General features: G+C 45.1%; 1 protein-coding gene across 1 annotated transcript; it reads right to left on the reverse strand.

Moving 5' to 3' along the window:
* Positions 1-1527: 1527 nt before the first annotated feature.
* CNR2 (cannabinoid receptor 2) lies at positions 1528-22656 on the reverse strand. The gene is made up of 2 exons (XM_033114884.1): positions 22507-22656; positions 1528-3910 (listed from the first exon to the last, which is right to left on the reverse strand). The coding sequence occupies exon 2, from the start codon at positions 3868-3870 to the stop codon at positions 2722-2724; it is 1149 nt and encodes a 382-aa protein (XP_032970775.1). The 5' UTR covers positions 3871-3910; positions 22507-22656; the 3' UTR covers positions 1528-2721.
* Positions 22657-24752: the final 2096 nt, after the last annotated feature.

A 24752-nucleotide genomic window follows, 5' to 3' on the forward strand; every position in this document is an offset into this window, starting at 1 on the left:
GTCCTTCAATCTAGTTGTGGAGGGCGCAGCTCAGCTCCAAGTCCAGTTGCCGTTTTCAATCTTTAGTTGCAGGAGGGTGCAGCCCACCATCCTATGCGGGAATTGAACTGGCGACCTTGTTGAAAGCTCGCGCTCTAACCAACTGAGCCATCTGGCCGCCCCTCAATGATTTTTAAACTCTAGTTTTATTAAGAAAATATTTACTGAGTATCAATTTATGCCAGGCTCTTGAGCATTCTTTGCTACAATGAGAAAAGACCCCGCCAATGAATAAAGAAAGGCATGGCCTAACTTTACGGAATGACAAATTAACCTTTAAAAAATCATGCCATTTCAACTGGGTTCAATAATGTCCCCCAAAATTTCATGTCCACTCAGAACCTGTGAGTGTTGCCTTATTTGGAAATAGAGTCTTTTTTGTTTTTTAAACTTTTATTTATTTAAGTGTGTTTTTGCAGGACCCATCAGCTCCAAGTCAAGTAGTTGTTTCAATCTAGTTGTGGAGGGCACAGCTCACAATGGCCCACACGGGGATTGAATCGGCAACCCTGCTGTCAAGAGCACCGCACTCCAACCAACTGAGCTAACTGGCCACCCCTGGAAATAGAGTCTTTGCAGATATAATTTGTTAAATTAAGATGAGATAATACTGGTTTAGGGTGTGCCTTAGTTTAATGATTGGTGTCCTTAAGATACCAAGAGACAAAGTGTGTGGAGGGGGTGGGTGGGAGGGGAACATGTGAAGATAAAAGCAGAGATTGGAGTTCTGTTGCCACAAACCAAGGAACACTAGGAGCTACCAGAAGTTGGAAAAGGCAAAGAAATATCCTCCCCTTGAACCTCTGCAGGGAGCATGGCCCTGCCAAAACCTTGATTTTGGACTTCTAGCTTTCAGAACTGTGAAGAATAACTTTCTGTTGTTTTAAGGCACCCAGTTTGTGGGAAATTGTTGCAGGAAACTAATACAGGTCATAAAAAGAAGTACACTGAGAAATAATGATGAGTTAAGGTTGCAGTAATCTGTCTTCTTAAGGTTACAGGAGTCTACTATTACTCCTAATCAAGATGAAATTGACTGAACTAGGTGAAGAGGTTAGTGGTCAAGAGGGCATGCTTTGGAATCACACAGACCTGGCTTGGAAACCCCAGCTTTGGGTACATATTAGCAGTACGACCTCAGGCAAGTGATTTTGCCTCCTAGAGGTTTCCTTATCTGTAAAATGAGGATACCAAATCCCCTTCATCAGGTTTTTGTGAAGACCGAGTGAAATACTTCATTTAAAAGTACTTAGCCCAGTGTCTGGCACATAGTAAAGACTCAATAAAAGTCAGCCGGCATTTATGAGCAGAGCACACAGTAGATCTACTCTACCTAAAGTTGCTTCAATCCCTATCACATGACCCTAATGATTTCCTTCATTGTACCATCCGTAATTATCTTCTTTATTTATTTATTGGTTATCTTTCCACCAGAATGAAGAATGTAAGCCCCAGTAGACAGGGGCAGAGTCACATTTATGGCTGGACATCCAGGACATACCACGGACCCTGGCGTGTATTTGTAAGATAGGTGGATGAGTGGGTGGACACCGTGCCTTTAAAGTATTAAATAAAGACATGCTTAATTAGTATCTTTCCTTTTATTCTGTCTGTGATCCCAAATAATTGCATTACAATTCCTTGTAATCCTCCCACGACCAACAATTTCTCTTGCTTACTGTTTTAAGCCCCTCTTGGAGGAACCCAGCCCTCATATATGTAAAATGTGGTGCCCTGGGATCTTCAAAGGCACGGGGCTGTGTTCTTGCTGGAGATAATGGACTGTGGGATGTCAGCCCTGTGCGTGGCACATAAGAAAGGAATTTCCCCCTCCTCCTACTTGCTGTGCCTATTATTTGTTATAGAGGTGTAAAAGAGACAAAGGGGGCTGAACTGAGGGTGAGTGGGAACAATTTGGAGATTTATAAAATATTTGTGAATATCTTCCTTTTTCTTGGGATTGGGTTAGACTACGAAACTGCCTGCTTCCAGTCGTACCACCAAATAGAACTTCATAGGGTCAGTAAGATTCTCTGAAGATTCCGTGTCTCAAGTGATCCCAGCTTCCTCTGTGTTCCCCAGAGACCTAAGATGCCACAGTGTCTGTGAGTGGGGATAATCAGGATGTCAAGAAGGGCCATTGCCCTAGTAACAAGGTGCCCTGAACTGGAGGCTTGTCAGTTACCTCTGAAAGAGGCAGATCAATCACCTGGATCCTCATCGCACTACACTTCTTCGTCCTCAGTGGGAAAGGGTTGCCTAAAGTGGGGCCTGTCATGCTCCAGAACGAAGGAGGCCCCACCAACTAAGCAGGAGCAAGGGCTGGCTGGCCATCCGTCTAATACTCTGAGATCCCAGGAGGAGAATCCATTCTTCTTCCCAGATTTCCTCCGAGTCCCTCAATGCTGAGCCTGAAGGCTCCCGCTGGCTCCTGCGGTCTCTGAAGGATGCAGGCGCTGAGCCATCTTGTTGAGAAGGTTTTCCTGACCTGACCTGTACTGAGCCTGGCCCAGGCCTCTTGCCTTCTGCCCACCTTGCCACTCCTTGCAGGGCCTAGCTATCCAACAGACGGCGTGCAGATACGCATGGCCAGACTGCCCTCCAGGGGTCAGTGCCAGCACTCATCCGAGACAAGGCGTAAGTGCCCAGACCCTCGGGGCTGGATCAAGTAAGATGAGAAGGTCAAGACTGCTCTCTCTCCTCCAGCGTGTGAGATGATTTCTGACTTGGCTTGTTCAAAACCGTGAAAGAGTTCGTGTCAACAGTATAGACCTCTGGACTCAGCCACTGGGTGATTTTCACGTCAGCCTCTGTCTCAGAGACTGAGGACCTCGGGACGTCTTCTTTTCCTTCAGGCCCAAGGCCCCTCAGGTGCTTCTTCCAGAGGGCCAGGCAGTGGTGGGCAGAGGAGCGGATCTCCCCACTCCGCAGGGCATAGATGAGGGGGTTGACCATGGAGTTGACAAGACAGAGCAAGGAGCAAAAGGCGAAGACCTTCTTGACCTTGTCGCTTAGAGCGGTGGCCAGGCTGTAGGCCATGAGGGCTAGTACTGGGAACCAGCATATGAGCAGCACAGCCAGCACCACCCCGAGGGTCTTGGCCAACCTCACATCCAGCCTCATCCGGGCCATTCCTGGCACCTGCCTGCCCTGGTGCTCAGCCAAGCTGACGACATGCTGATGGGCCTTCCAGAGGACATGGCCATAGGTGTAGAGGATGCCAGAGAAGAGGAAGGCGATGAACAGGAGCCAGCCCAGCAGATAGTCATTGGGAATCAGGGGGAAAAGCTCAGAGCAGGGACTGGGACAGCAAGTCCATCCCATGAGGGGCAGGTAGGAGACTAAGGCCGAGAGGACCCACATGATGGCCAGGGTCACCAGTGCCCTCCCACGGGTGAGCAAGGCTTTGTATGCAGGTGGGTAGCGCAGACAGAGGTAGCGGTCAATGGCGGTCAGCAGCAGGCTGCCTACAGACGCTGTGAAGGTCATGGTCACGCTGCCGATCTTCAGCAGAAACACAGCCTTGGAATCCACGCCATGGAAGACGTGGAAATTTACAAAGTTGCAGGCAAAGACCACACTGGCCAGGAAGTCAGCCCCCGCCAAGCTGCCAATGAACAGATACGAGGGCTTCCTGCGGAGCCGGTGGGAGGACAGGATTAGGTAGAGCACAGCCAGGTTCTCCAGGGCACTTAGGAGGCCCAGGAGGGTACACAATGCCGCGACAGCTATCCTTTGGTGACTGCTCAGGATCATGTAATCCTTCATGGGGTTGAAATCCAAGCCATCCTTGGAGCCATTGGCTGCTTCCATCACCGGGCATCTCTCCATGGGGTGAGGTGCTTCTGCTGGACTTGCCAAGAAGTCTTTACTGTGATACAATGAGAAGAAGAAATGAGTCTTTTTTTTTTTTTTCAGAGCCATATGTTTTTTTTGTTTGTTTGTTTTGTTTTGTTTTAATTTATTGGGGTGACAATTGTTAGTAAAATTACATAGATTTCAGGTGTACAATTCTGCATTACATCATCTATACATCCCATTGTGTGTTCACCACCCGGAGTCAGTTCTCCTTCCATCACCATATATTTATCCGAAATGATTCTTTTTCAATGAGCACAATAATGACCTCACACAATCACTGACTAGTCAAACTCTTTACCGGTGTAGATGGATCACGTGTTGAAATAGCAATTTGTATTTTGTTCCTCCGTATTTTGCCCCTTCTCCCTTCCTGCTAGGCCTGCACTAGGTTGCCTTAGGAAAGGTATGTGGGAATTCAAGAAGCAGAAGTGGCCTGTGAGCTTTTTGGTCTTTTGTTTTCAAAAAAGCTAATCCTAAGACTTCCCTTTGAAAGTAAGGATAATCTCCAACGGTCAAAAATCGAGGGGAAATCAAAACCAAGAAAAAATGGAATCCAGGGTGACAAGGTGAAGGGGTTTTTTGCATCTGTGCTTAGTTTGCCAGTTTTAGAAGTAAGATGCTGAAGTTTAAACAACTATTTAGGGGTGGGAGACAAAACTTTGGTTTCACATCAGTAGGATTGCCAAATAAAATATAGGAGTCCAGATAAATTCGAATGTCAGGTAATAAATCATTTTTTAGTATAATTATATCCTAAATACGGAGGAAAAAATAAACCACGGCACCCAAATATTGTATGGGGTATTATTAAATATTATTAGAATGCAAATTTGAAATTTCTCTAGAGGGATATACTTTCCATCCAGGTCACATAAGATTCCCACATATAAAGGTCCATGGAATTTGAGCCCACAAGGCTACATTACAAAATGCATAAGGAAACACGAACAAGAGTTAGCACACATGTTAGACAATAGAATTAGACTTCCAGGAACTTCATATAACTCTTGGGTATACATTACAAAAATATGTTTAATATGATTAAACAACAAGAATCAAAAACATAAGTACATAATGAGAGATCGGGAAGATTTGAAAAAGAATCAAGTGGAATTTCTGGAAGTGAAAAATAAAATTGAAGAAAGAAACCTTTAAAGGCAGGTTAAAGAACACAATGGACTCTGAAAAACATTGATCTAGAAGGTAGATCTGAAGAAATTTCTCAAAATGCAGCACAAGGAGATAAAGAGATGGGAAATATGAAACAGAGGTTAAGAGACATGAAGTATTGAAGGAAAAGTTTTAAATATATCTAATTGGAGTTTCAGAAGGAAAAGAATAGAATTGGTGGTGGGCATTGGGGAGGCAGTATTCAAAGATGATGGTGGAGAGTTGTCCAGAATTCTGCTGGACACGACTCCTCAGATTCAGCAATCACAGCAAACTCCAAGTAGAATTTTTAAAACAAATTCCACATCCACGAATATCATAATAAAACTCCAGAACACCAAAGACAGAGAAAACATTAAAAACGATCAGAAAGAAAAGACACAATACCTGCAAAGGAACCATAATTCAATTTAAAAAGCAGATTTCCCACTAGCAAAAATAGTAGCCAGAAGATAGAGGTGAAAAAGCTAAACTATCACTCAAAATAAAAAATACAAATAGAATTGTCCACTAACGATCCTTCGCTGAAGGAACATCTAAAGAACATGTCGTCAGAAGAAGGAAATTCCTCATAGAGGGAAGAACAGAAAGGCAGGAAGAAATAGTGAACAAATAAGTTGAGAAATGTATAAGTAAATTTTTAAAAAATGTATGTGCAAAGCAATAATAATAATAAAAAAACTGATTTGGAGAATATAAGAATGAAGTAGAAGTAAAATTGTGAATGACAGTAGCAGAAGCCATTGTGTTACTGTGAATGACAGTAACACAAGAACAGAGAGAGTTGAAACTTTATTTAGGAGGTGATAAAGGCATTAATTTAATTTAGGCTTTTAAAAATCAGGTACCGGGTGTCTGACTAGCTCAGTTGGTTAGAGCATGGTGCTAATAACACCAAGGTTGCTGGTTCGATCCCTGCATGGGCCATCCTATGATACAGCGCCCACTTAAAACAAACAAACAAACAAACAAACAAACAAACAAACAAACAAATATCAGGTGTCATGTCTTACCTGGTTTACTGCCATATTAACTGGGTTCCCTGATTTTAAACAGACACATCTCTAGTCTAATTTCAACATAACAGCCAGAGCAATCCTTTTAAAATATGTCAGCTCATACGACAATCTCAACCCTGCATAAGTCTCATTCCAACCAGTATAAAATCCAGACTACTTAAAATGGCCTAGAAGACTTTACGAGTTCTGGCCCCACGACGTGTCTCACCTCCCACTATCATGCTTCCCTCGGTTGACCAACTTCAGCCACACTGGCTTCCTGATGGGCTCAATCTCCTGCCGCAGAGCCTTTGCACTGGCTGTTCCCTCTGCCTGAACACTCTTTCCCTAGATATCTACTTGGCTCAGTCTTTCACCTTCTTCAACTTGTGACTCAAATTTTACCTTTTCAATCTACCCTACCACATCATTTAATATTGTAACTCATCCTTTCTCACTGGTGTTCTGGTCCCCCTCACTCTGCTCTATTTTCTTTTTTTTCCATACCACTCATCACCTTCTAACATATCATTTACCCTATATAACTTACCTATTTATTATGCTTTATTATTTATTGTCTGTTTATTCCATTAGAGTTTAAGTTCCATGAGGTCAAGGAGCTGACTATTTTGATAAAGCACTTAGAATAGTATCAGATAGACAATAGCTACTCAGTAAATATTTGTGGAATTGAATTGAAGTAAAATTGAATAGTGAGTGATTTTAGCATTCCTTTCTCAGAAGTTGACAGGTTAAGCAGACAATATACTAACTAATAGGATGTATAAGATTTGAACACACAATTAACAAGCTTGATCTAATAGGCATATATGGAACTCAGCATCCAATAATTGGAGAATACACATTGTTTTCAAGCAAATGTGAACATTTACCAAATGTCTAAGATAATGTCATTTACCTAAAGTGAAGTCTTAGGTGGAAAGCAAATTTCAAAAAATTTAAAATAATCTGTAAGAGACAAACCATGTTTCCTGACCACAGTACAATTTACTTAGAAATCAAGAACTTAAAAAATATAACTAACAAACTTCATAGGTATGAAGCTTTAAAAACAGACTTCTGAATAATTCCTGGGTCAAAAAAAATCACAAAGGAAATTAGAAAACATACTTAGAATTGTAATATATTAAAATTCGTGGGATGAATCTGAGTGGTACTGAAAGGGAAGTGTATAGCCCTACATGTTTATATTAGAAAAGAAAAAACACTAATGAGCTAAATATGCAACTCATGAAATTAGAAAACGAACAGAATAAATGCAAAAAAAGCAGAAGACAGGGGCGGCCCGGTGGCTCAGGCATTTGGAGTTTGGTGCTCCTAATGCTGAAGGCTGCCGGTTCGATTCCCACATAGGCCAGTGCCAGACGGCTCAGTTGGTTGGAGCGCGGGCTCTCAAACATAAGGTTGCCTGTTCGACTCCTCGACTCATGCAAGGGATGGTGGGCTGTGCCCCCTGCAATTAACAACGGCAACTGGACCTGGAGCTGAGCTGCGCCCTCCACAACTAAGACTGAAAGGACAACAACTTGACTTGGAAAAAAGTCCCAGAAGTACACACTGTTCCCCAATAAAGTCCTGTTTTCCTTCCCTAATAAAATCTTTAAAAAAAAAAAAAAAAAAAAAGGAGAAGACAGAAATAATAAGAGCAGAAATTAATGACACAGGAAAATAATAAAGAACAGAAAGAATTGACAAAGAACGAAGCTAGTTTTTTAAAAGGTAATAAGATGGACAAACCTTAGGCAAGACTACTAAGAAAAAAGGAGAGAACCCACAAATAAGAAAAATATCAGTCACAAAAGAGACATGGTCAATAATCCTTTGAAAAGATGTCTAACTTTTAACCTTCACAGAATCTGTAGAAATGCCAGTTTCATTCCCATCCGATTGGCAAAAATTAAATCTGACAGCATTGAGTGTTGGAGAAGGTATGGAGCAACGAGAACTTTCAGCTCATGACAGGAGTATAAGTTGGCACAAACACTTTGGAGAGCAGTTTGGCAAAATCTAGTGACACTGAAAGTGTGTCGTGGTCTTGGATGCACCAATTCCACTCCTGGGAACGTGCTCCCGAGGCACCCTTACACGCAAGGCTGAGGAGGCATGCACAAGAATATTCATTTCAGCGTTTTTGAAATAGAAAGAAAAAAAATGTCCATCAACTGGAAAATGGATAAATTATAGTATATCCAAAGAAATACAGGTAGCAGTAAAAATGAACTAAATCTATGTGTATCGACAAGGATGAATCTTAAAAGCACAATATTAAGCCCAAAGTCTAATCCCTTAGGAGAATTTAGAGGATTTATGAAGTAAATAAAGAGAAGAGAACTTACAGGCAGTGGCAGAGGCTCTGGAGAAGTAGGAAGGAGGGCAGGATACCCACCCCCCCAACCCTCCACCCCGTCCCCCAACTAGGTTAGAAAGCAGTGCCTTGTCTGAGGCAAATGGAAAAATGCGCACTTCTGTGTAGCTATTTCCATGTATTCTTTAGTGGCTATTTTTTTCAAAATATTAAACATGAAAACACGGTAGTAGTTACTATTGAAAAATTGAAAAGTAGGTGTATTAAAATGCAATCTTATTTTATAAAGCTTAAATATTTCATTTACACTCGGAACAGGATTTGTTATAATTTTTTGGCACCCATTTAAATTTTGCACCCACAGTGAGTGCCTCACTCTCCTCCCCCTACTTCTTGTTCGCCCAGAGTTCTCAAGGAGAGGAAGTGGGATCAAGAGAGGTCTGTGGCTTCCCGAGCAGTGGCATCTTGGTGGGTCTGGGTAAGGAGACCTTCCCAGCATTTTCAAATCTCTCCTCACAAGGACCTCCAGGGAGGGCGTGTTTATGCTCATTTTATAGAAGAAAAGGGCTTAGGACAGATGAACTCTCTGACTCCCTGTGCTCAGTTTCCTTATCTGTAAAATGATAAGGAAATTATGGTAACCCACCTTTATGGATAATTCATGTCATGAGGATTAAGTGAATTAATATATAAAATATATTTAGAAGAGATCTTGACACTGGGGGTAGTTATTCCTAGTTTGGAACTTGCCCAGGATGACCTAGTATGTAACTAAATAAATAACTAAATAACTGAGTAAATAACTTAAAGTGTGGGAACTGGGAGCCGACTCCAGTGTTGTCTATACCCGCACTGTAAATGTGGCCCGTCTGAACTGATGTGCCTTCAGTGTAAAATACACACCAGATTTCAAAGACAGTATGGAAAAAGCATGTAAAATAGCTTCGTTGGTACTTTTTAATATGGATTGCAAGTTGAAATGATAATATTTTGGGTATGCTGGGCTAAATAAACATTTATTTTTGCCTGTTTTTAAAAAATATATTTATTTATTTAATGTGGCTACTAGAAAATCTTAAATGACATGTGGCTCATGTTATATCTTTCTGGGACAGAGCTAGCCCACCCCAGTGAGCTGTCAGTCAGGACAAATTCCTCAGCAGCCACTGCAGGCAGCCCCAGTTTGGCTCAACTGGAAGCCTCACTATTCCCCAAGTAGTTCTGCTTTCTTGTACCTTTGCCCCAGGGTTCCTTTCCCTGACTCACCTTCCTTCTGGGCTCAGGGTCAGGGACTGAGCCTTTGTTATTTCTGGGTCTTCAGTGTCTTGCACAATGACTGCTGTATAGCAGGTGCTCAAAAACTGCATAATGAATGAGACCCATTCGGGTGGAAAGGTGGTGTCTCAAATGGAGTAAAACCAAAGTAATAATGTGAGGGAGGTGAGCACACTGTGTAGGTTCAAATCCCAGCCGGGAGGGCCTTGTGCAAGACATGACTCGATTTTCCCATTTCTCATCTGTAAAATGGGTTTTTAGGAGGATTTAAGTAACTTAATATAATATATAGAAGTGCTTATTATTGTTATTAAGAGCATCTTCAAATGGGGATAATTTACCTACTCCACAGCGTTAAGAATAATATGTCTGGTGCATCATAACAGCTCAATAAATGGCAGCCTTTATTATAATCCAGTATTTTAAAAAAATTTAAGAGAGCAGAACACTTTTTACAATCGATAGAACCCCTATTCATAAGTCAGGTAAAATCTGAGTCCATGTCACCTATGCCCTCTCTTCAAGGCAGCCCAGGTCCATCAGGTTCCAAGAAACAGGTTGAAAAATCTCTTATTTAATCCAGCTCCATCATTTTACCATTGAGAAAACAGTCCAAGGATAGGAATGTCATTTGCCTAAGGTCACTCACCCAACAAATTAGTGGCAGAGCAGGAACTAGATTCCACATTCCCAAAGTCACAAGACAAAACTCTTGTGCTGTAAGCACCAAGATGACCCCACCTAGAGAAGCTGAAAGGGGTATTTCCCTGAGACATAGGGCCTTTGCTGAGTTTTGCCAAATTCACACCTGAGCTGAGACAGGAAATGATACTAGCCTGAGTTCTCAGCCCTGGTCACGAATGAGTGACTGAAAGTGTAAGCCTTTCTCAGTTCCCACATCCTCACTCGGCAGCTTCTGGAAACTTCCTCCCATCCCACCTGCTGCCGCCCAACTCCCTTCTCATATTTCCCTTACAAAATAGCCCCCTCCCATTAGAGAATAGCTTACCCCATGCAGAGTCCAGCCTAGAAGAGAGATGCCTGGGGTGGGGGTGACCACATCTGTGCTGCATCCAGGCCTGAGGTGGCCACCAGCCTGTGGTTAGTGTCCACATTAGGTCAGGGCAGAAAATGCAGACAATTGCATGGAGGTCCTAACTAGGCACCATTTGCCAACAGCAGGACGCACAGAGCAACAGGAAAACCACCCTCCGGTCTGCCTTCCCTCTGGACAGACAGAAATCCTTTTGGAGTCAGAACATCTGGCTGCTAGATGGGACCTTCATCCAGGGCAAAGTCTTGTCTTAATGCCCAGCACAGAGAGAGACGCTGTTCACTGCACTCCACGGTGGCTGTAGTTCCACCTCTCCCATGGCTGGTCATGTGACTTTGGGCAAGTCCCTTCAACTTTCTGAGCCCCTGTTCTTGTTTGTGAAATGACAATGAAAATACCTGTCCCATTCTTCTTGGGAAAACCAAATCCGCTGCTGATCTCCACCATGGCTTTTTAACCGGGTCCAAGGGTAGGCTGTAATAGGGTAGCAATCCTTTGAAAGCGTGTGCAAGACTTTATTTCTGTGCACTTATTATGTGGAAAGCGTTCCTATTTTTTTTCAGTATGTCAGTGGAGTTCCAACTAGTAAGAGCCACTGAGGTATGCAAACACATTTTGTGACCTGACACCATACAAATGTAAGATTAAAAGAGAACCAACCAACCAACCAAGTGCTTTCCCCACCTAAGAAAAATGCCAAAGCCTCACCTGACACTTTCCCCAGAGAGCATGCCTATGATGCCCTGGGTGTCCAGGGCCCACAGCCTGTGGCCCTGACTCAGGCTGAGTATCTGGGAAGGGAACTTGCAGGGCTGTGGAAACTGCTTGGGAAAAGCTATGCCTGGGGCTTTTTCTGCCCTGAAGTGAAAGTGTGAAGTAAAAGAATGTCACCCTCACAGGTGGCTCCTCTGTTACTGCTGTGTTTAAAATCTAAAAGCATGGGTTGGGGGTGGGGGCACCATGTGAGGCGAGAAGGAGCATAACTCCTACAGCTGCAGTGAGAAGCTGAGATCGGAGGCCATCATTTTTATCTACCACTGAGAGTGTGGAGGCCTGTTTGTCAGTCCCTGTTCTGCTACTGAGTGACTTTGGGCAAGTCCCTTCTCCTTTCTGGGTCTTTCTTTTCTCATCTTTAAAGCAGGTGGGTTGACTGGGTGATTTCTTAGGTCTCCTCCAGGAAAGTCACCATGTTGGATCCCAGTGGCACAAGCTTTGCCACCAGACCTCTTTGGATTCAAATCCAGGTCTGTACCTTATGCGCTGTGTGACGTTGGAGAAGTTTCTTCACCTCTCTGAGCCTGTTTCATTCATCTGTAAACTGGGAGAAATACTACCCATATCACATTGTTGCGCAGATTAAATGATAGAAGTTTACTGGATTTCTGGTGCTGTGCCTGACATACAGTGCATGTCTAATGAAAGGCAGGAACTTCTCAGTAGAGTTAGTTTACAGGGTTCTTTCTGTGCTTGAGCCTTGCCCGACTTTCATATGAGAGCTGAGGCAGATAGAAAGATCTCTACTCATTCTCAGCGGACACTTTACCACCATGAAGGCCAAGCCATCACATTTTTAAAAACCTGTTTGACCTGTATGAACAATCCATCACTAATAGACCAAGGGGACCTTCTTGACCTGCTTCCTAACAGGCTGGACTCTTGGTGCTATGTCTAGCCATGGGAAGGGTGTCATGGGGACTTCCTTCTACACTTCTTTTCTTCGTCCCCCTCTGTGCTTGGTAGGATTTGGTTGCAATTGCAAGGAAGTTTTCTGGAGTTTGGGATTATAGGCTATGTTCCTTTGCCCAAATCTTACCTAGTTTTTCAGGTCCTATATCAAAAGCCACCTCCCTCAGGAAGCATTCCCTGGTTTCTTCTTACCCCTCCAGGTGGATGAAACTCATTGAGTCCTAATGCATGGATCACTGTGTATCTTCTATTATTTGTGTTCATTCCTCTCCATTCCTCATGTTGCTTCTTGGACTGTGCGTTTCTAATTTTGAGACTAGACAGAGTCTGGGTCAGGGACTAAACACATCTTTTTTTTTTTTTTAATTGGGTAAGGGGAACAGGACTTTATTGGGGAACAGTGTGTACTTCCAGGACTTCTTTTTTTTTTCCCAAGTCAAATTGTTGTCCTTTCAGTCTTAGTTGTGGAGGGCGCAGCTCAGCTCCAGGTCCAGTTGCTGGTACTAGTTGCAGGGGGCACAGCCCACCATCCCTTGCGGGAGTCGAACCGGCAACTGTATGGTTGAGAGGATGCGCTCCAACCAATTGAGCCATCGGGGAGCTCAGCGGCAGCTCAGCTCAAGGTGCCGTGTTCAATCTTAGTTGCAGGGGGCAGAGCCCACCATCCCTTGTGGGACTCGAGGAGTTGAACTGGCAACCTTGTGATTGAGAGCCCACTGGCCCATGTGCGAATTGAACTGGCAGCCTTCGGAGTTAGGAGCATGGAGCTCCAACCGCCTGAGCCACCGGGCCGGCCCTGAACACATCTTTGTAGTCTATTGCCCTTCACATGAAAAATAGCCCACAGTAGATTCTCGATGGAGAACTTTTTACGAGGGCCGTGAGCTAAGCAAAGCAGCCCTTATGGAGATGCAACTCAGCCCAAAAAGTGAGGCAATTAGATGGTCCCCGAGGCACCACTCCCCATTCATTCCCAAGCCCATGGAAGACCGTACCCATCAGTTTGTCTTCATTCACCCTAACCCTGACCGTGAGCTCTTGACCCAGGGAACAGACTTGCAGAAAGAGAAGGGAACCATAACAGCAGGTCTAAAGCAGAAAGTGAACTAGAAGTTTGGCAATTGTCCAGGCTCTTTGACCTTGTAAACACATCACCAGGACAGTCATTTCTAAAATGGATTTGGCAGGGGATGTGGGACACCACTTGGGGGAAGGAACTTAAAATCTCTCTGGTGATGTAAGTTGCAGAAGTTTATTGATACCAGGCAAAATATGAAAACTGTCAGAAGGGAGCGATGCAAAGAGCTGCCAAAGGGTTTTTTCCCAAATCCATTTCTTTAATATACCCTTCTAGGATGTCCAGCACTTGAGCACAGGGCCTGGCTGGCATAAAGTAGGCACTTAAATATTTTAAAATTGACTTATTGAATGAATGAAAGAACAAATATCTAGGTATTGGGGAAAAAAAGCAGGTTTCTTTAGACAGGATTCTGTATTTCCTTTTCCCTCGGCTGCCAGAAAACTCAGAGCTAAATGCAATGCTGGCCTGCAAGCCTAGGTCATTCAAGGTTGGTTCCTGATTCATTTATTGCTCCTTTTAGTGGTTTTTAATGCTTTGCTTTTATTTCAATTGCCCTAATTCATAATACAGGCCACCTCCAGTCCTTTCAGGAAAAAATTTATAAAATTGGGGCAAAAGATCGTCACTAACTTCTCCTCTATAATTCCTCTCTCAAATGTCTGTTTGGTTGCCAGTCAAACCCAGCCCCCATGAGTTTGCCCTGTGGAGCTGAAGGATTCCATCCCAAGCCTGCTGTCCCCTTAGCATTCATCCCCCGACCCAAAGGTCTGTGGGATCACCACCTGCTATCTGGATACGCATTCTCCCTGAACCTTCTGTCCTTATCTGTCTGTATCATCTCCAGCCTCCCTTCCAGGAGGAATTGGGTTAAATGGTCTCTGAGGCCTCTTTCCATTGTAGAAAGGTTAGGTGCCAAGGCTTTGGAATGAAATGTTGCTGAATTCAAATCCCAGTCCTGCTATTGGTAGGCTGTGTGACCCTGGGGCAAATTACTCAAACTCTCTGAGCCTCAGTTTCTTCATCTGTGACTAAGGAAGCTAATCCCTGCATTCTTGATGTGCACATTAAATAATTACCTAAAACAAATTAAGCAGTCGCTTGGCTGTCTGATTGAACTATAGAATGTGCACATGATGTGTGGAAAGAAAAGGGTCCCGAGATAGGAAGCAGGTACTTAGGGTGTGAGTCCTGGCTCTGGCCCTCGTTCTCTGGAGAAGTCACTTACTCTGTCTCACCCCAATATGGCCACGTGAAAAGAAGATTGGAGGAAAATGACGATGAGTGCTTGGCGTTGTACTACATGTTATCTCATTCAAGCCTCAAAACAAGCCAGGAGGGGAGCAGCCGGATGGCTCAGTTGGTTAGAGCGCGAGCTCTCAACAACAAGGTTGCCAGTTCAATTCCCACATGGGATGGTGGGCTGCGCCCCCTGCAACTAAGATTAAAAACGGCCACTGGACTTGGAGCTGAGCTGCGCCCTCCACAACTAGATTGAAGGACAACGACTTGGAGCTGATGGGCCCTGGGAAAAACACACTGTTCCCCAACGTTCCCCAATTTAATAAAAAATTAAATAACATTAAAAAAAAGAAACAAGCCAGTGAGACTGTATTATTATTTTCCATCTTTTATAGATGAGGAAACTGGGGCCCCCAAGATGAAGAAACTTGCTGGGGGCACCGGGAACGTGTGCTCTGCTCCTCTGAAGACCAGGACCCCGTCCTGTTGTTCTATATTCTTCTCTCCCCACCTCCAAACAAAGACTTGGTACATTAACTGACTGATCTGAAATCTGCTCACAGGACAGTTTTGTTGTCATTTCAAATATCTCCTTCCTCTTTTCAACTACCTTATACGCTATGCAACTTCCCTTTTAGAGAATGTGCTAATAAGGCCTGCATGTATGTCACACTTGCCAGTTTGCACAGTGGGGGAAGGCTCACGGCTATTATCTGAGGCAGGTAATGTTCCTTGAGCAAACAGGTTCAGAGAGGGCAAGTCCCTTGGCCCAAATTCCACAGCAAGTGGCAGGACTTGAGGATGAGGGATCCAGACAACCTTTTGTCTTTAGTCCCAAGGGTAAATCACATCTCTTTTCTCTCTCTTTTTGGCTTTGCCTCTCTTCTGATCAATTTCACTCAGTAACGCCTCCATCACTGTCATTAGCTGGACTAGATTTTCGTCCTGTCCCCACCAGCCTGGTGGAGTCCTGACCTTCCCACCTACAAGGAAGTACCAGGCAGGCCGGTAGACTTGGGAGTCCGACAGACCTGAGTTCTAGTCCTGGCTCAGCCAAGTGTTAGCTCTGTGCCCTGGGATAAAGTCACTCACTTTTTTCCCTCAGTTTCCTCATCTGTAAATAGGAATAACAAACACTACTTATCTCATTGATGGTGGTGAGGCACGAGAATTAATTGAATAGCACCATGCTTACTACAGTACCCGCCATGCAATAAGCTCTTGAGGGCAGTATACATACACAGACACACACATACACGATATAATGTATACATATTATAGCTTTCTCCTCACTTTCCCAACTTTTTGCTAGTTGGCAATGAATGACAGTGACAAGGTCATCTCTGTTGTGCTTTGGGCTGTTGGGGGCGTCCAGGAGGGAGGTGAGAGGCAGGAGGGAAGAGAGTGTTAGGAGAGCAGGGGGAGAAGATCCTGTTTCCTTTCAGGATTTTAGAGTTGAATGAACAGGAAGCTGAATATGCTGGGGAGCCTGATCGATTATTAGCCAGGCTGGGGTAAAGACATCAAAACCTGTCAGCCTGCAGTAGTGACAAGAGCCCTGGACCAAGGAGACGGAAGTCTGGATTCTGGTTCCAGTTTGGGGTGGAACTGACAGCTGGGTAATCTCAGACAAAAAGAGTCCCCTTCTCAGTATGTCCTTCTGCAGCAGAGGGGGTTTTTGATGAGATTTCAAAGTGCTTCCAACTTGGAAGTTGTGCAATTAACCATACAGGGCGGGAGTGGGGTCTTCTCAGGTTGCAAAAGAACTGGCGTGAGAAAGCCAGCTCAGGAAAATCTGAGACAGCAGTTGTCAAACTTTGTGCTCTCAGAGCCTCTCTACCATCTTGAAAGCTTAAAGAGCTTTCGTGGATGTAGGTTACACCCATCAGTTTTTACTGTGTTAGAAAATAAAACTCACAACTTAAAAAAAGCTTTAATAAGCCTATTACATGTTAATAGAAATACCATATTTTTAATGAAAATAACTTTTTTGGGGTCAAATCTCTTAATTGTCAGGCAGCTGGATTCTCATCTGTTTCTGCACTCAACCTGTTGCTGTGTGTCACTGTGGTTAAAGCATATGAAGAAAATGCGTTTGTCACTGTCCCCTAGTCTTCCTTTGTGGCAGGCATTCTAAGAGGCTTATAACCTGCATTGTCTCCTTTATCCTCCAAACTGCCCTTGCAGGTAGATTGTCTTATTTTCACTATCTTATAGATGAGAAAACTGAGTCTCAGATGGATGGATTTGCCCAAAGTCACGTGACTTGTAGGTGGCAGGGCCCTCTGATTCTCAGCACTTTATTTTCACCTTTGTAATAGGAACAAAAAGGCCTATATCCCTCTTTCAAAGAAAACCTGTTACAGAAAAGTTTGTAAACTCAGTCATATTAAAGTGTAAATGACCGACAGCCGTGTCTAGATGGCCCTCACCCTTGGGGTAGCTTGCTACCGCTTAAAGCTTGGTTGTCAGCCGTTGGGAGTTGTGTGGTCCTGGTGGATTTAGGGAACGTGTTACAATTGTCAAAATTACACATGGAATTGGTGGGCACCCCTTCCGCCCACGAAGTGCTCTCTGTAGGACAAGCAAGGCATTATAACCAGGGAGACAGAGAGGCCTTTGAATAACAAGTACTTTTCACAGTGGCTTCTCTAGATAGCAGAGAGTAGGAAAGGGTTAACCATGTGACTGATATTCTGAACCACCTGTGGTTTCCCTCCAGGTGGGTCTACTCTTCCTGGCGAGGCCAGATCCCAAAGGGTGGGGTTCTTGCCCTAACCTTGATTCTGGTTGTTTCTAGGGTTGCAGCAGTGGGGGTAAGGGGTGGAATTCAGCTTGTTCCGGGAGCAGAGGTGGGAGTGATGGGGCAATGACGTGAAGAACCCTAGAGGCTCAGCTCTTGAAACACACTGGTGATGGTGAGAACAATAGCAAGTAACACTGAGGGAGAGCTTACCATATACTGCATCCAGGCACTACTTTCCGCACTTTACACGATAACTCGTATATTCTTCACGACAAGCCAACAAGGGGACTGGTATTCCTCCCAATTTATAATGGAGGAAAACTGTCACCAGCACAGAGGCTGACTCATGGGGCTTCGGGCCACTAAGATCTGTGAGTGGTGATAAAGTGGCTGGACGGTCACAGAGACAGTTGGATGGAAGCTGGTGATTAAACCTGGTGTGGGCACTCAAGCCATGGAGAGATGAGGAGAGGCCCGAGACGGGTGGGCATCTGAGGAGGTGATGGTGCTCAGGCACGCTCCTTCTACCCCTTTATAATTGAATGAATTCATGTGCATTTGTGGGTCTGTTTGGCTTTTGGTCCTGGGGCTGGGAAGAGAAAAGCATGTGACCATTTCTGGCCTGGGATTTGGTATCAGACCCAGCAGTATTGATCCCTTCAGTACACTAACTTGCAAGGTAACCTGGATTTCTATCTCCTACTTCTGTGAAGAGGTTGGTAACAGGGAAGGAGCAACTGAGAATAAGAAAGACATAGGTAGAGACAGGTTGAAGAGGCAGCCCTGAGTCACAGTTGTGAGTTCTGATCCTGCCCCTTGTTAAATCTGTGGTCTCATGGGCAAATTACTCACCTCCCCCAAGCCTCAGTGTCCTCATCTGTAAAATGGAAATAATGCAAGTATCTTCACTCAGGACTGTTGTGAGGAGTAAATGGGGGGGTGTGACGGAGTTCCTTTTGCTTCCTGTCTTTCATTATTGGTTCATTAAGGATATAAATTAAATAATATAAGATTACGAATAAGATCATATATCAACCAAAGCCACTTCCGTGGTTGGGAGTCATGAGATCATCCTTGCTTTGATCACCACTAACTGCTGCTTTGTGGGTTTGGTTTTTTCTCCTTCTCAGGTGGGGGACTTGTCATCTCCATGCCCTCAGAACCCATCATCCCACCTTTGTACACAGCAGGCGTTTAATACATAGAGTTTAATGGATTACTAATCTTAAGTCGGCATGCAATAGCTCATTGCAATAGCTTTTTAAAATACATAATTTTTTTCCCTTAACATAAATATACATATTTTTATTTCACCCATCCCTTATCTCTCTTCCCCTTTCGCAACCATGAGCTTGTTCTCTATATCCATGGGTCTGTTTCTTTTTATTTATTTGCTTTGTTTTTTTTTCAGATTACACATATAAGTGAAATCATATAGTGTTTATCTTTGTCTGACTTATTTCACTTAGCATAATACCCTAACTGCTGTGTTTTGATTCTTCCATTTACCCTAAGAAACTCTCACACTGCGAAAAATATCTTTTAAATAGTAAAATAATTATTTACTAATTTTTTTTAAAAATGGAAGCAGGTGCCATGATCTTCTTGTGAACCTTCTGGAATACCTTCCTCTCCGTTGGGAAAGCTGGTGCAAAGTAATGGAAAGACAGACCTGAACTTGACTCTTGTCTCTGCCTTTTACCTGCTTGTCTAAGCCTCAGTGGCCTCATCTGTCAAGTATTATTAAGATGGGCCTGGTGTGAGGACTAGAGAAGCATCTTGTTCCCACTTGGTTCTCCGCAGACTCCCATCCCTGTCTTCAGCTCCATCAGATTCCCCAGGACCCAAAGAGATCCATGGAGATGCACAGAAGATGGACTCATTGAATTCTGACAGAGACAACACAGTGAACACAGCTGTGGTTCTCAAAGAGGAACTTTGGGGTGGCCCCAACCCCCAGGGAGAAGAGGAGGGGGCTTTGGTGAAAGGGGATGCCTCTAACTTGTAATGTGAGTGGAAGATTGGGGGCCTCCCCAGTAGGGGTGGGAGCAGGTCAAGGAGGAGAGAACAGCAAAACCCACAGCACACTAAACCCAACCTACTTCTGCCTCAAAATCTCACCAACATCCTCTCCATTTTCAGGGATCCCTCCCATGCCTGGCTCTAATGATACTGGGGGCTCTTTCCCTTCTGATCTACCCCATTGATCTGCCCTTGTTCTGCCATTTTCTGTCTTTGGCAAGTGGGGTCTTCATGGCATGGGGGTGGCGGAAGGACATATCTCATGCTCTACGGACCCTTCCTCTCCCAGAAGACAGAGGGACGAGGGAGTGGTTTATCTGTCCCTGAGCTATGCCGGGAGAGGGCTGACTGTTCCTAGAGGCTGCATTGCACCTTAGCACATACAAGACACTTTCCACACCCGTCACACCTGTTCTGCTATTTGAGTCTCACAATATAGCATGGTTCTAGATTCAGGCACACCTGGGCTTGAGTCTTGGCTTGTACCATGTACCACCAGCTGTGTGACCTTTTGCAAGGTCTTAAGCTTGTGTGAGTTTCAATTTGTCACTTTTCCAATGGGGGTGGTGATAACATCTCCCTCATTGGCCATTGTGAGAACTGAACTAGGTAAGGTCTCAGTGCTAGTAGAACTCTAGCGTGTAGTGAGTGTTTGATAAATGTTTACTTAAGAAAATAAAGAAGCAACCGTTTGAGGCAGGTTGGTAACGCTGTTATAGCTTCATTTTTAGAGTTGGAGAAACTGAGGTATAGAAAGGTGATGTGACTCACCCAAGGTCACCTGACTAATCGGTGAGGGAACTTAGATCTTCCACAGGATTCAACGATTGATAAATAGCACAAGCTTTGGAGCCCACAGAGCTGGACTCACCACTAGTGTCACTATTTCTTGGCCATGGGACCTTGCGCAAGTCACCATTGCCTTTGAGCCTTGGTTTTCCTTCTCTGGAAGATAGGGCTGCCAGTCTGCCTTCAAATAGCACTCTTGGTATCTCCTGGCTCAGGGACTTTTTGCAGGGGTGGTGTAGAAAGCAGAAGCCATCTGAAGACAGCTTTTCTTCCTGTCCTTTGTGAAAACCTGAGCTCAGCGTGAAGATCAAGCTGGTGTCCCAGGTGGGTGTGGAGAGAAGAGCCTGCATCTGTGATCCAAAAGCAGGGAGAGAGGAGAAGTGGCTCCAGATGGGAGAGGGACTAGAGGTCATGGGTCCCTGGAGTGTTGGGGACCTGGGCTCTGTTTCCTGGAAGTGCCTTGGGGAGATGGCAGCACCTCTGGGGGAAGTTGCCTGGTGGCACACCCTGGAGGTTGAATCTAAGTCACAGTGGATTTGAGTCTTGGCAGAGAATCTAGACTCCAGGCATGCCAGGGAAGTGTACAGGGTTGGACTTCAGGGGACCAAGCCCCTTGTCCAATGAGCATCTATCATAGGAGGAGCCAGGGTGACACAAAGGCCAGGGGGCCTCCAGCACTGTACGCTCTGTTTGTGACCCTTTGAGTCAGTGTTTGATGCTGGAAGGGGCCAGGGAAGCTCAATACACACTGAGATTCACTTACTGACCAGCCTGGTAGGATGAGGGCTCCTTGAATGTGCTGTAATAAGAATGCAGAAAAGAACATTTGGTGCACATCTGAGATCAGGCGGTAAGATGAACAGGTACAAGATGAGGAGGGAGGAAAAGAGACTGGTACTGGAGGGCTGTGCTCAGCCAAGCTGGGCTGCCAGTTTGCCTATCTTACCCACCTTAATGGCCTTACCAGGCCAAAGGGTAAAGGATGCACTTTATTGGTAGAAATTGATGCTGGGGCCCAAGGAAGGCTAGAGGCCACCTTCAGGAGAGCCGCAAGATGGTTACAGAGCTGAGGCCGAGATCATGCGGGCACCACCTCCCAGGGCCCCCCAAATTCCTCCCTAGCCCCTCCTCTCCTCAGTCCTGCCCTCCATGCCCTCAAGGTATCTACATGTTACCCATTCAAGGAAAAACAAAAACAGCCACAGTCTCATTTCTCCTCATTTCTAATCCACAGCAAGAACAGATGGGGTGAAGAGCAAAACCTCCACTACAGACATCCCGAGCCCAGGGCAGGTCCTCATCCCGGCCCGAGCACCATCCAACCCACCCGCACCACGAGCCTGCGAGTGACGGTCTCAGGCTGAACTTCTCAGAAGAAGAAGCTAAGTGGGAGAGAAGTGGACTGATTTGCCTGAGGCCATAGAGTTTCAGAGTCAGGGCTGGGATTCACCCCGGGGGCACTGGTCCCAGCGCACACTCATAAACACCACTGTTCCGCTGAGTGGAACCCCCACAGACGCGGATCCCTGGCCTCCTGGGTCTTGTGTGTACTGGACTACGCTGCACTTCTGAACGGCCCCAACCGGGCAAGCTGTTTCTTTCTGTGCCTCTGTTTCCCCATCTATAAAACAAGGACACTTGGCCTCACCAGACGATCTCTAAGTCCTCTTCTAGCCCTAGTATTTTGGGATTCTTTCCTGTCCCACCATCTGCTACGTAAGCCTGCACCTTGTAAGGCAGGAGTGTCCAGTGGTTAAAGAGTGGGCCGTGGAGCCACAGCACCTAAGTTCAAGCGCAGCACTGTCATGTCATGCCCGTGTGACTTCAGGAAAGTTGCTTATCACCCTCTGTAAGGGGAGAATAATAATAGTACTTACTGTATACAGTTGTTGTGAGGATTCAGTAAATTAAACCACGCAAAGCCCGGAGAGCAGTGCCTGGCAGTGCCAGTGCCTGGCATCTGTGTTAGTGATTATCACCTTCTGTTCTGATCTTGGTGGACACAATTCTTGTCATGTCCAAGGGCAAAGACCACACCAGCTCTAAGTCTTCCTGCGGCTGGTCTTCAGAAACCTTAGGAGTCTTCAGATGACATCAATCCCCCACCCCAGGCAGGCCCACCCAGCTTCTTACATCTCAGGAGGCAAGGAGGAAGGAAAGAACACAGGTTTTCTGGAATGAGGAAGAAGCCCAAAATTAAACAATGAAAACTCTACTTACAGTGGTCTGTGGCTGAGCTCCCTTCTGTTCTGTGGGGCGGTGAGGAATCCTGGTGGTTGTGTGTCTAAGACCTGGCTCTGGGTCCCAATCAGAGCTCCTGTTAGCTGTTGTCCCCAAACCAGCTTTCTGTGGCTCTTGCTCTTTCTCACATCACAGATGGGTGAGCGTGGGGAGGTCTGGCCTTCCGTCCCCGTCACCACTTCCCCTCTGGGTCTCCACTGCCACCAGGTTCTTGCCCCTGCAGTTGAGCTGTTTCTCATAAGGAACTCTGAGAGTGGGGCTTGGGTAGAGGCCCTGGAGTCAAGGGACTTGGGTTCTAATCCAGCCTGTTTGTAATGCCCTTGAGCAATTCACTTAAGTTCCCTAAACCTTAATTTCTTCATCAGTAAAATGGGGATAATACACCAGCCATCCATAGATCATATGAAAGGACATTCTATTCCAATGCTCTTCCCCACCAGACCAGAGCTTTGAAACCCAAATGCCTACAGGTGCTGGGCAGGTGACATAAATAGGGGAAGGATGCTGGCATGGGGCACTAAGGAGTGGTGGGAACTGTGGGGACTGGGGGAACACATGACCCAGCCAAAGGGGCATCTCTCAGCTGTAGCCAAGCCTTGCCATTGGGAGTGCAGGCCCAATGCCAGATGTGCCAAGCATTTGGAAGATGTGCCACATTTCCCAAGAAATACTAGAAATCCTGACTTTTACCTAATGGCTTCCAATTTTAAAATGTAGACCACAAAGTCCAACCTTTAAAAAATGGTATGTGGGTCAAACGAAACACCATTTTCAGTTTATGTTTGCTGGACCATCAGCTCCCTGAGGGCAGGGAGTGTGGGTCCCTAATGCCGAGTCCTGGGCTCAGTGAATACTCAGGTATCGTACCTGACACAGTTCAAAGTGTTTTCACACCTGTTATCAAGTAGGATATTTAATGAGAATCTACTTTTTTTTTTTTTTTTTACTGGGAATACAAAAATGAGTATGATAAAGTTACTGCCCTCCTAGGCTAATGGCCTTTGATTACCTCATCAGATCTTTGCATTCATTGATCCCACACTCCACAACCCAAAAGATCTGGGTCAGTGAGTCTCAAGAAGCGGGACTTTGGGTTGGCTGTTTAGCTCAGTTGGTTAGAGCACAGTGCTAACAACACCAATGTTGTCGGTTCGATCCCCGCATAGGCCACTGTGAGCTGTGCCCTCCTTAAGAAAAATTAAAAAAAGAAGAAGAAGGAAGATTTTGCCCCCACAATAGAGTTGCCAGATTCAGCAAGTAAAAATGTAGGATGGAGATATTTGAGACACGCATATAATATCCTAAAAACTTATTTGTTGTTTATCTGAGATTGAAATTTAACTGAGATTAAATTTAAGGACACACCCCGGGACATTTTATATTTTATCTGGCAACCCTACCCACAGCAGACATTTGGCAATGTCTGAAGATGTCATAACTTGGAAGGTATTCTATTAACATCCATTGGGTAGAAGTCAAGAATTCTGCAAAGCATCCGACAGTGCACGGAACACGGAACACTATTAAATATTAATAGTGCTCAGGTCGAGAAAGGGCTCTAGACTGGCCCAGGTCCTTTTAGAGCAAACCCCATTCTGAGGGCGCCTTTAATTAGACAATTAGGCCCTTGGGGACGGCATAGTGATAGTTTTCCCTCTTGTGCCTCTCCCAAGAACAAGTTGTTGACAGCAAGGAATGGGACAGAGAGCCCGTAGTGCCAAGAAAGAAAAAAAGGAGACAAGAGGTAGCTGGGGAACGGAGGTCATCTGCAATCCACATCAGATTTTTGTCTGCTCCGGAACTGGAGAACACCAGGGGTGAGCTGGCAAAAATCCAGCACATGCTTCCATAATACTGAATCCTGGATCCCTGGCTTTAAGGAAGTCCTACCATGAAGAAGGGTGAGCTGCCCCAAAGCCTGGCCCTCCATTGCAGCCCAAAGTGTGTAATGACAGTCTGAATGCATGCATGCATGTATGCATGAACGAATGAATGAATGAAGACAAGAAAGAAGCTATTTGAAGGCTAAGGTGGAAAGAACCCTGGGAATCTGGGTTCTAGTGTTGCTTCTGCCACTGCCTGGCTGTGTGATAAGTTACCCACCCTCCTCTGTGTGGCCTCAATTTCCCTATTCTTAAAATGAGGAAGTTGGAGATCCTAGGTGCTTCTGGAACTTCCAAATGCATTGGCATCACAGGAAGGCTTGTTAAAACACAGATTGCTGC

This window comes from Rhinolophus ferrumequinum, chromosome 9, assembly GCF_004115265.2.
Source record: "Rhinolophus ferrumequinum isolate MPI-CBG mRhiFer1 chromosome 9, mRhiFer1_v1.p, whole genome shotgun sequence".
Taxonomy (NCBI): domain Eukaryota; kingdom Metazoa; phylum Chordata; class Mammalia; order Chiroptera; family Rhinolophidae; genus Rhinolophus; species Rhinolophus ferrumequinum.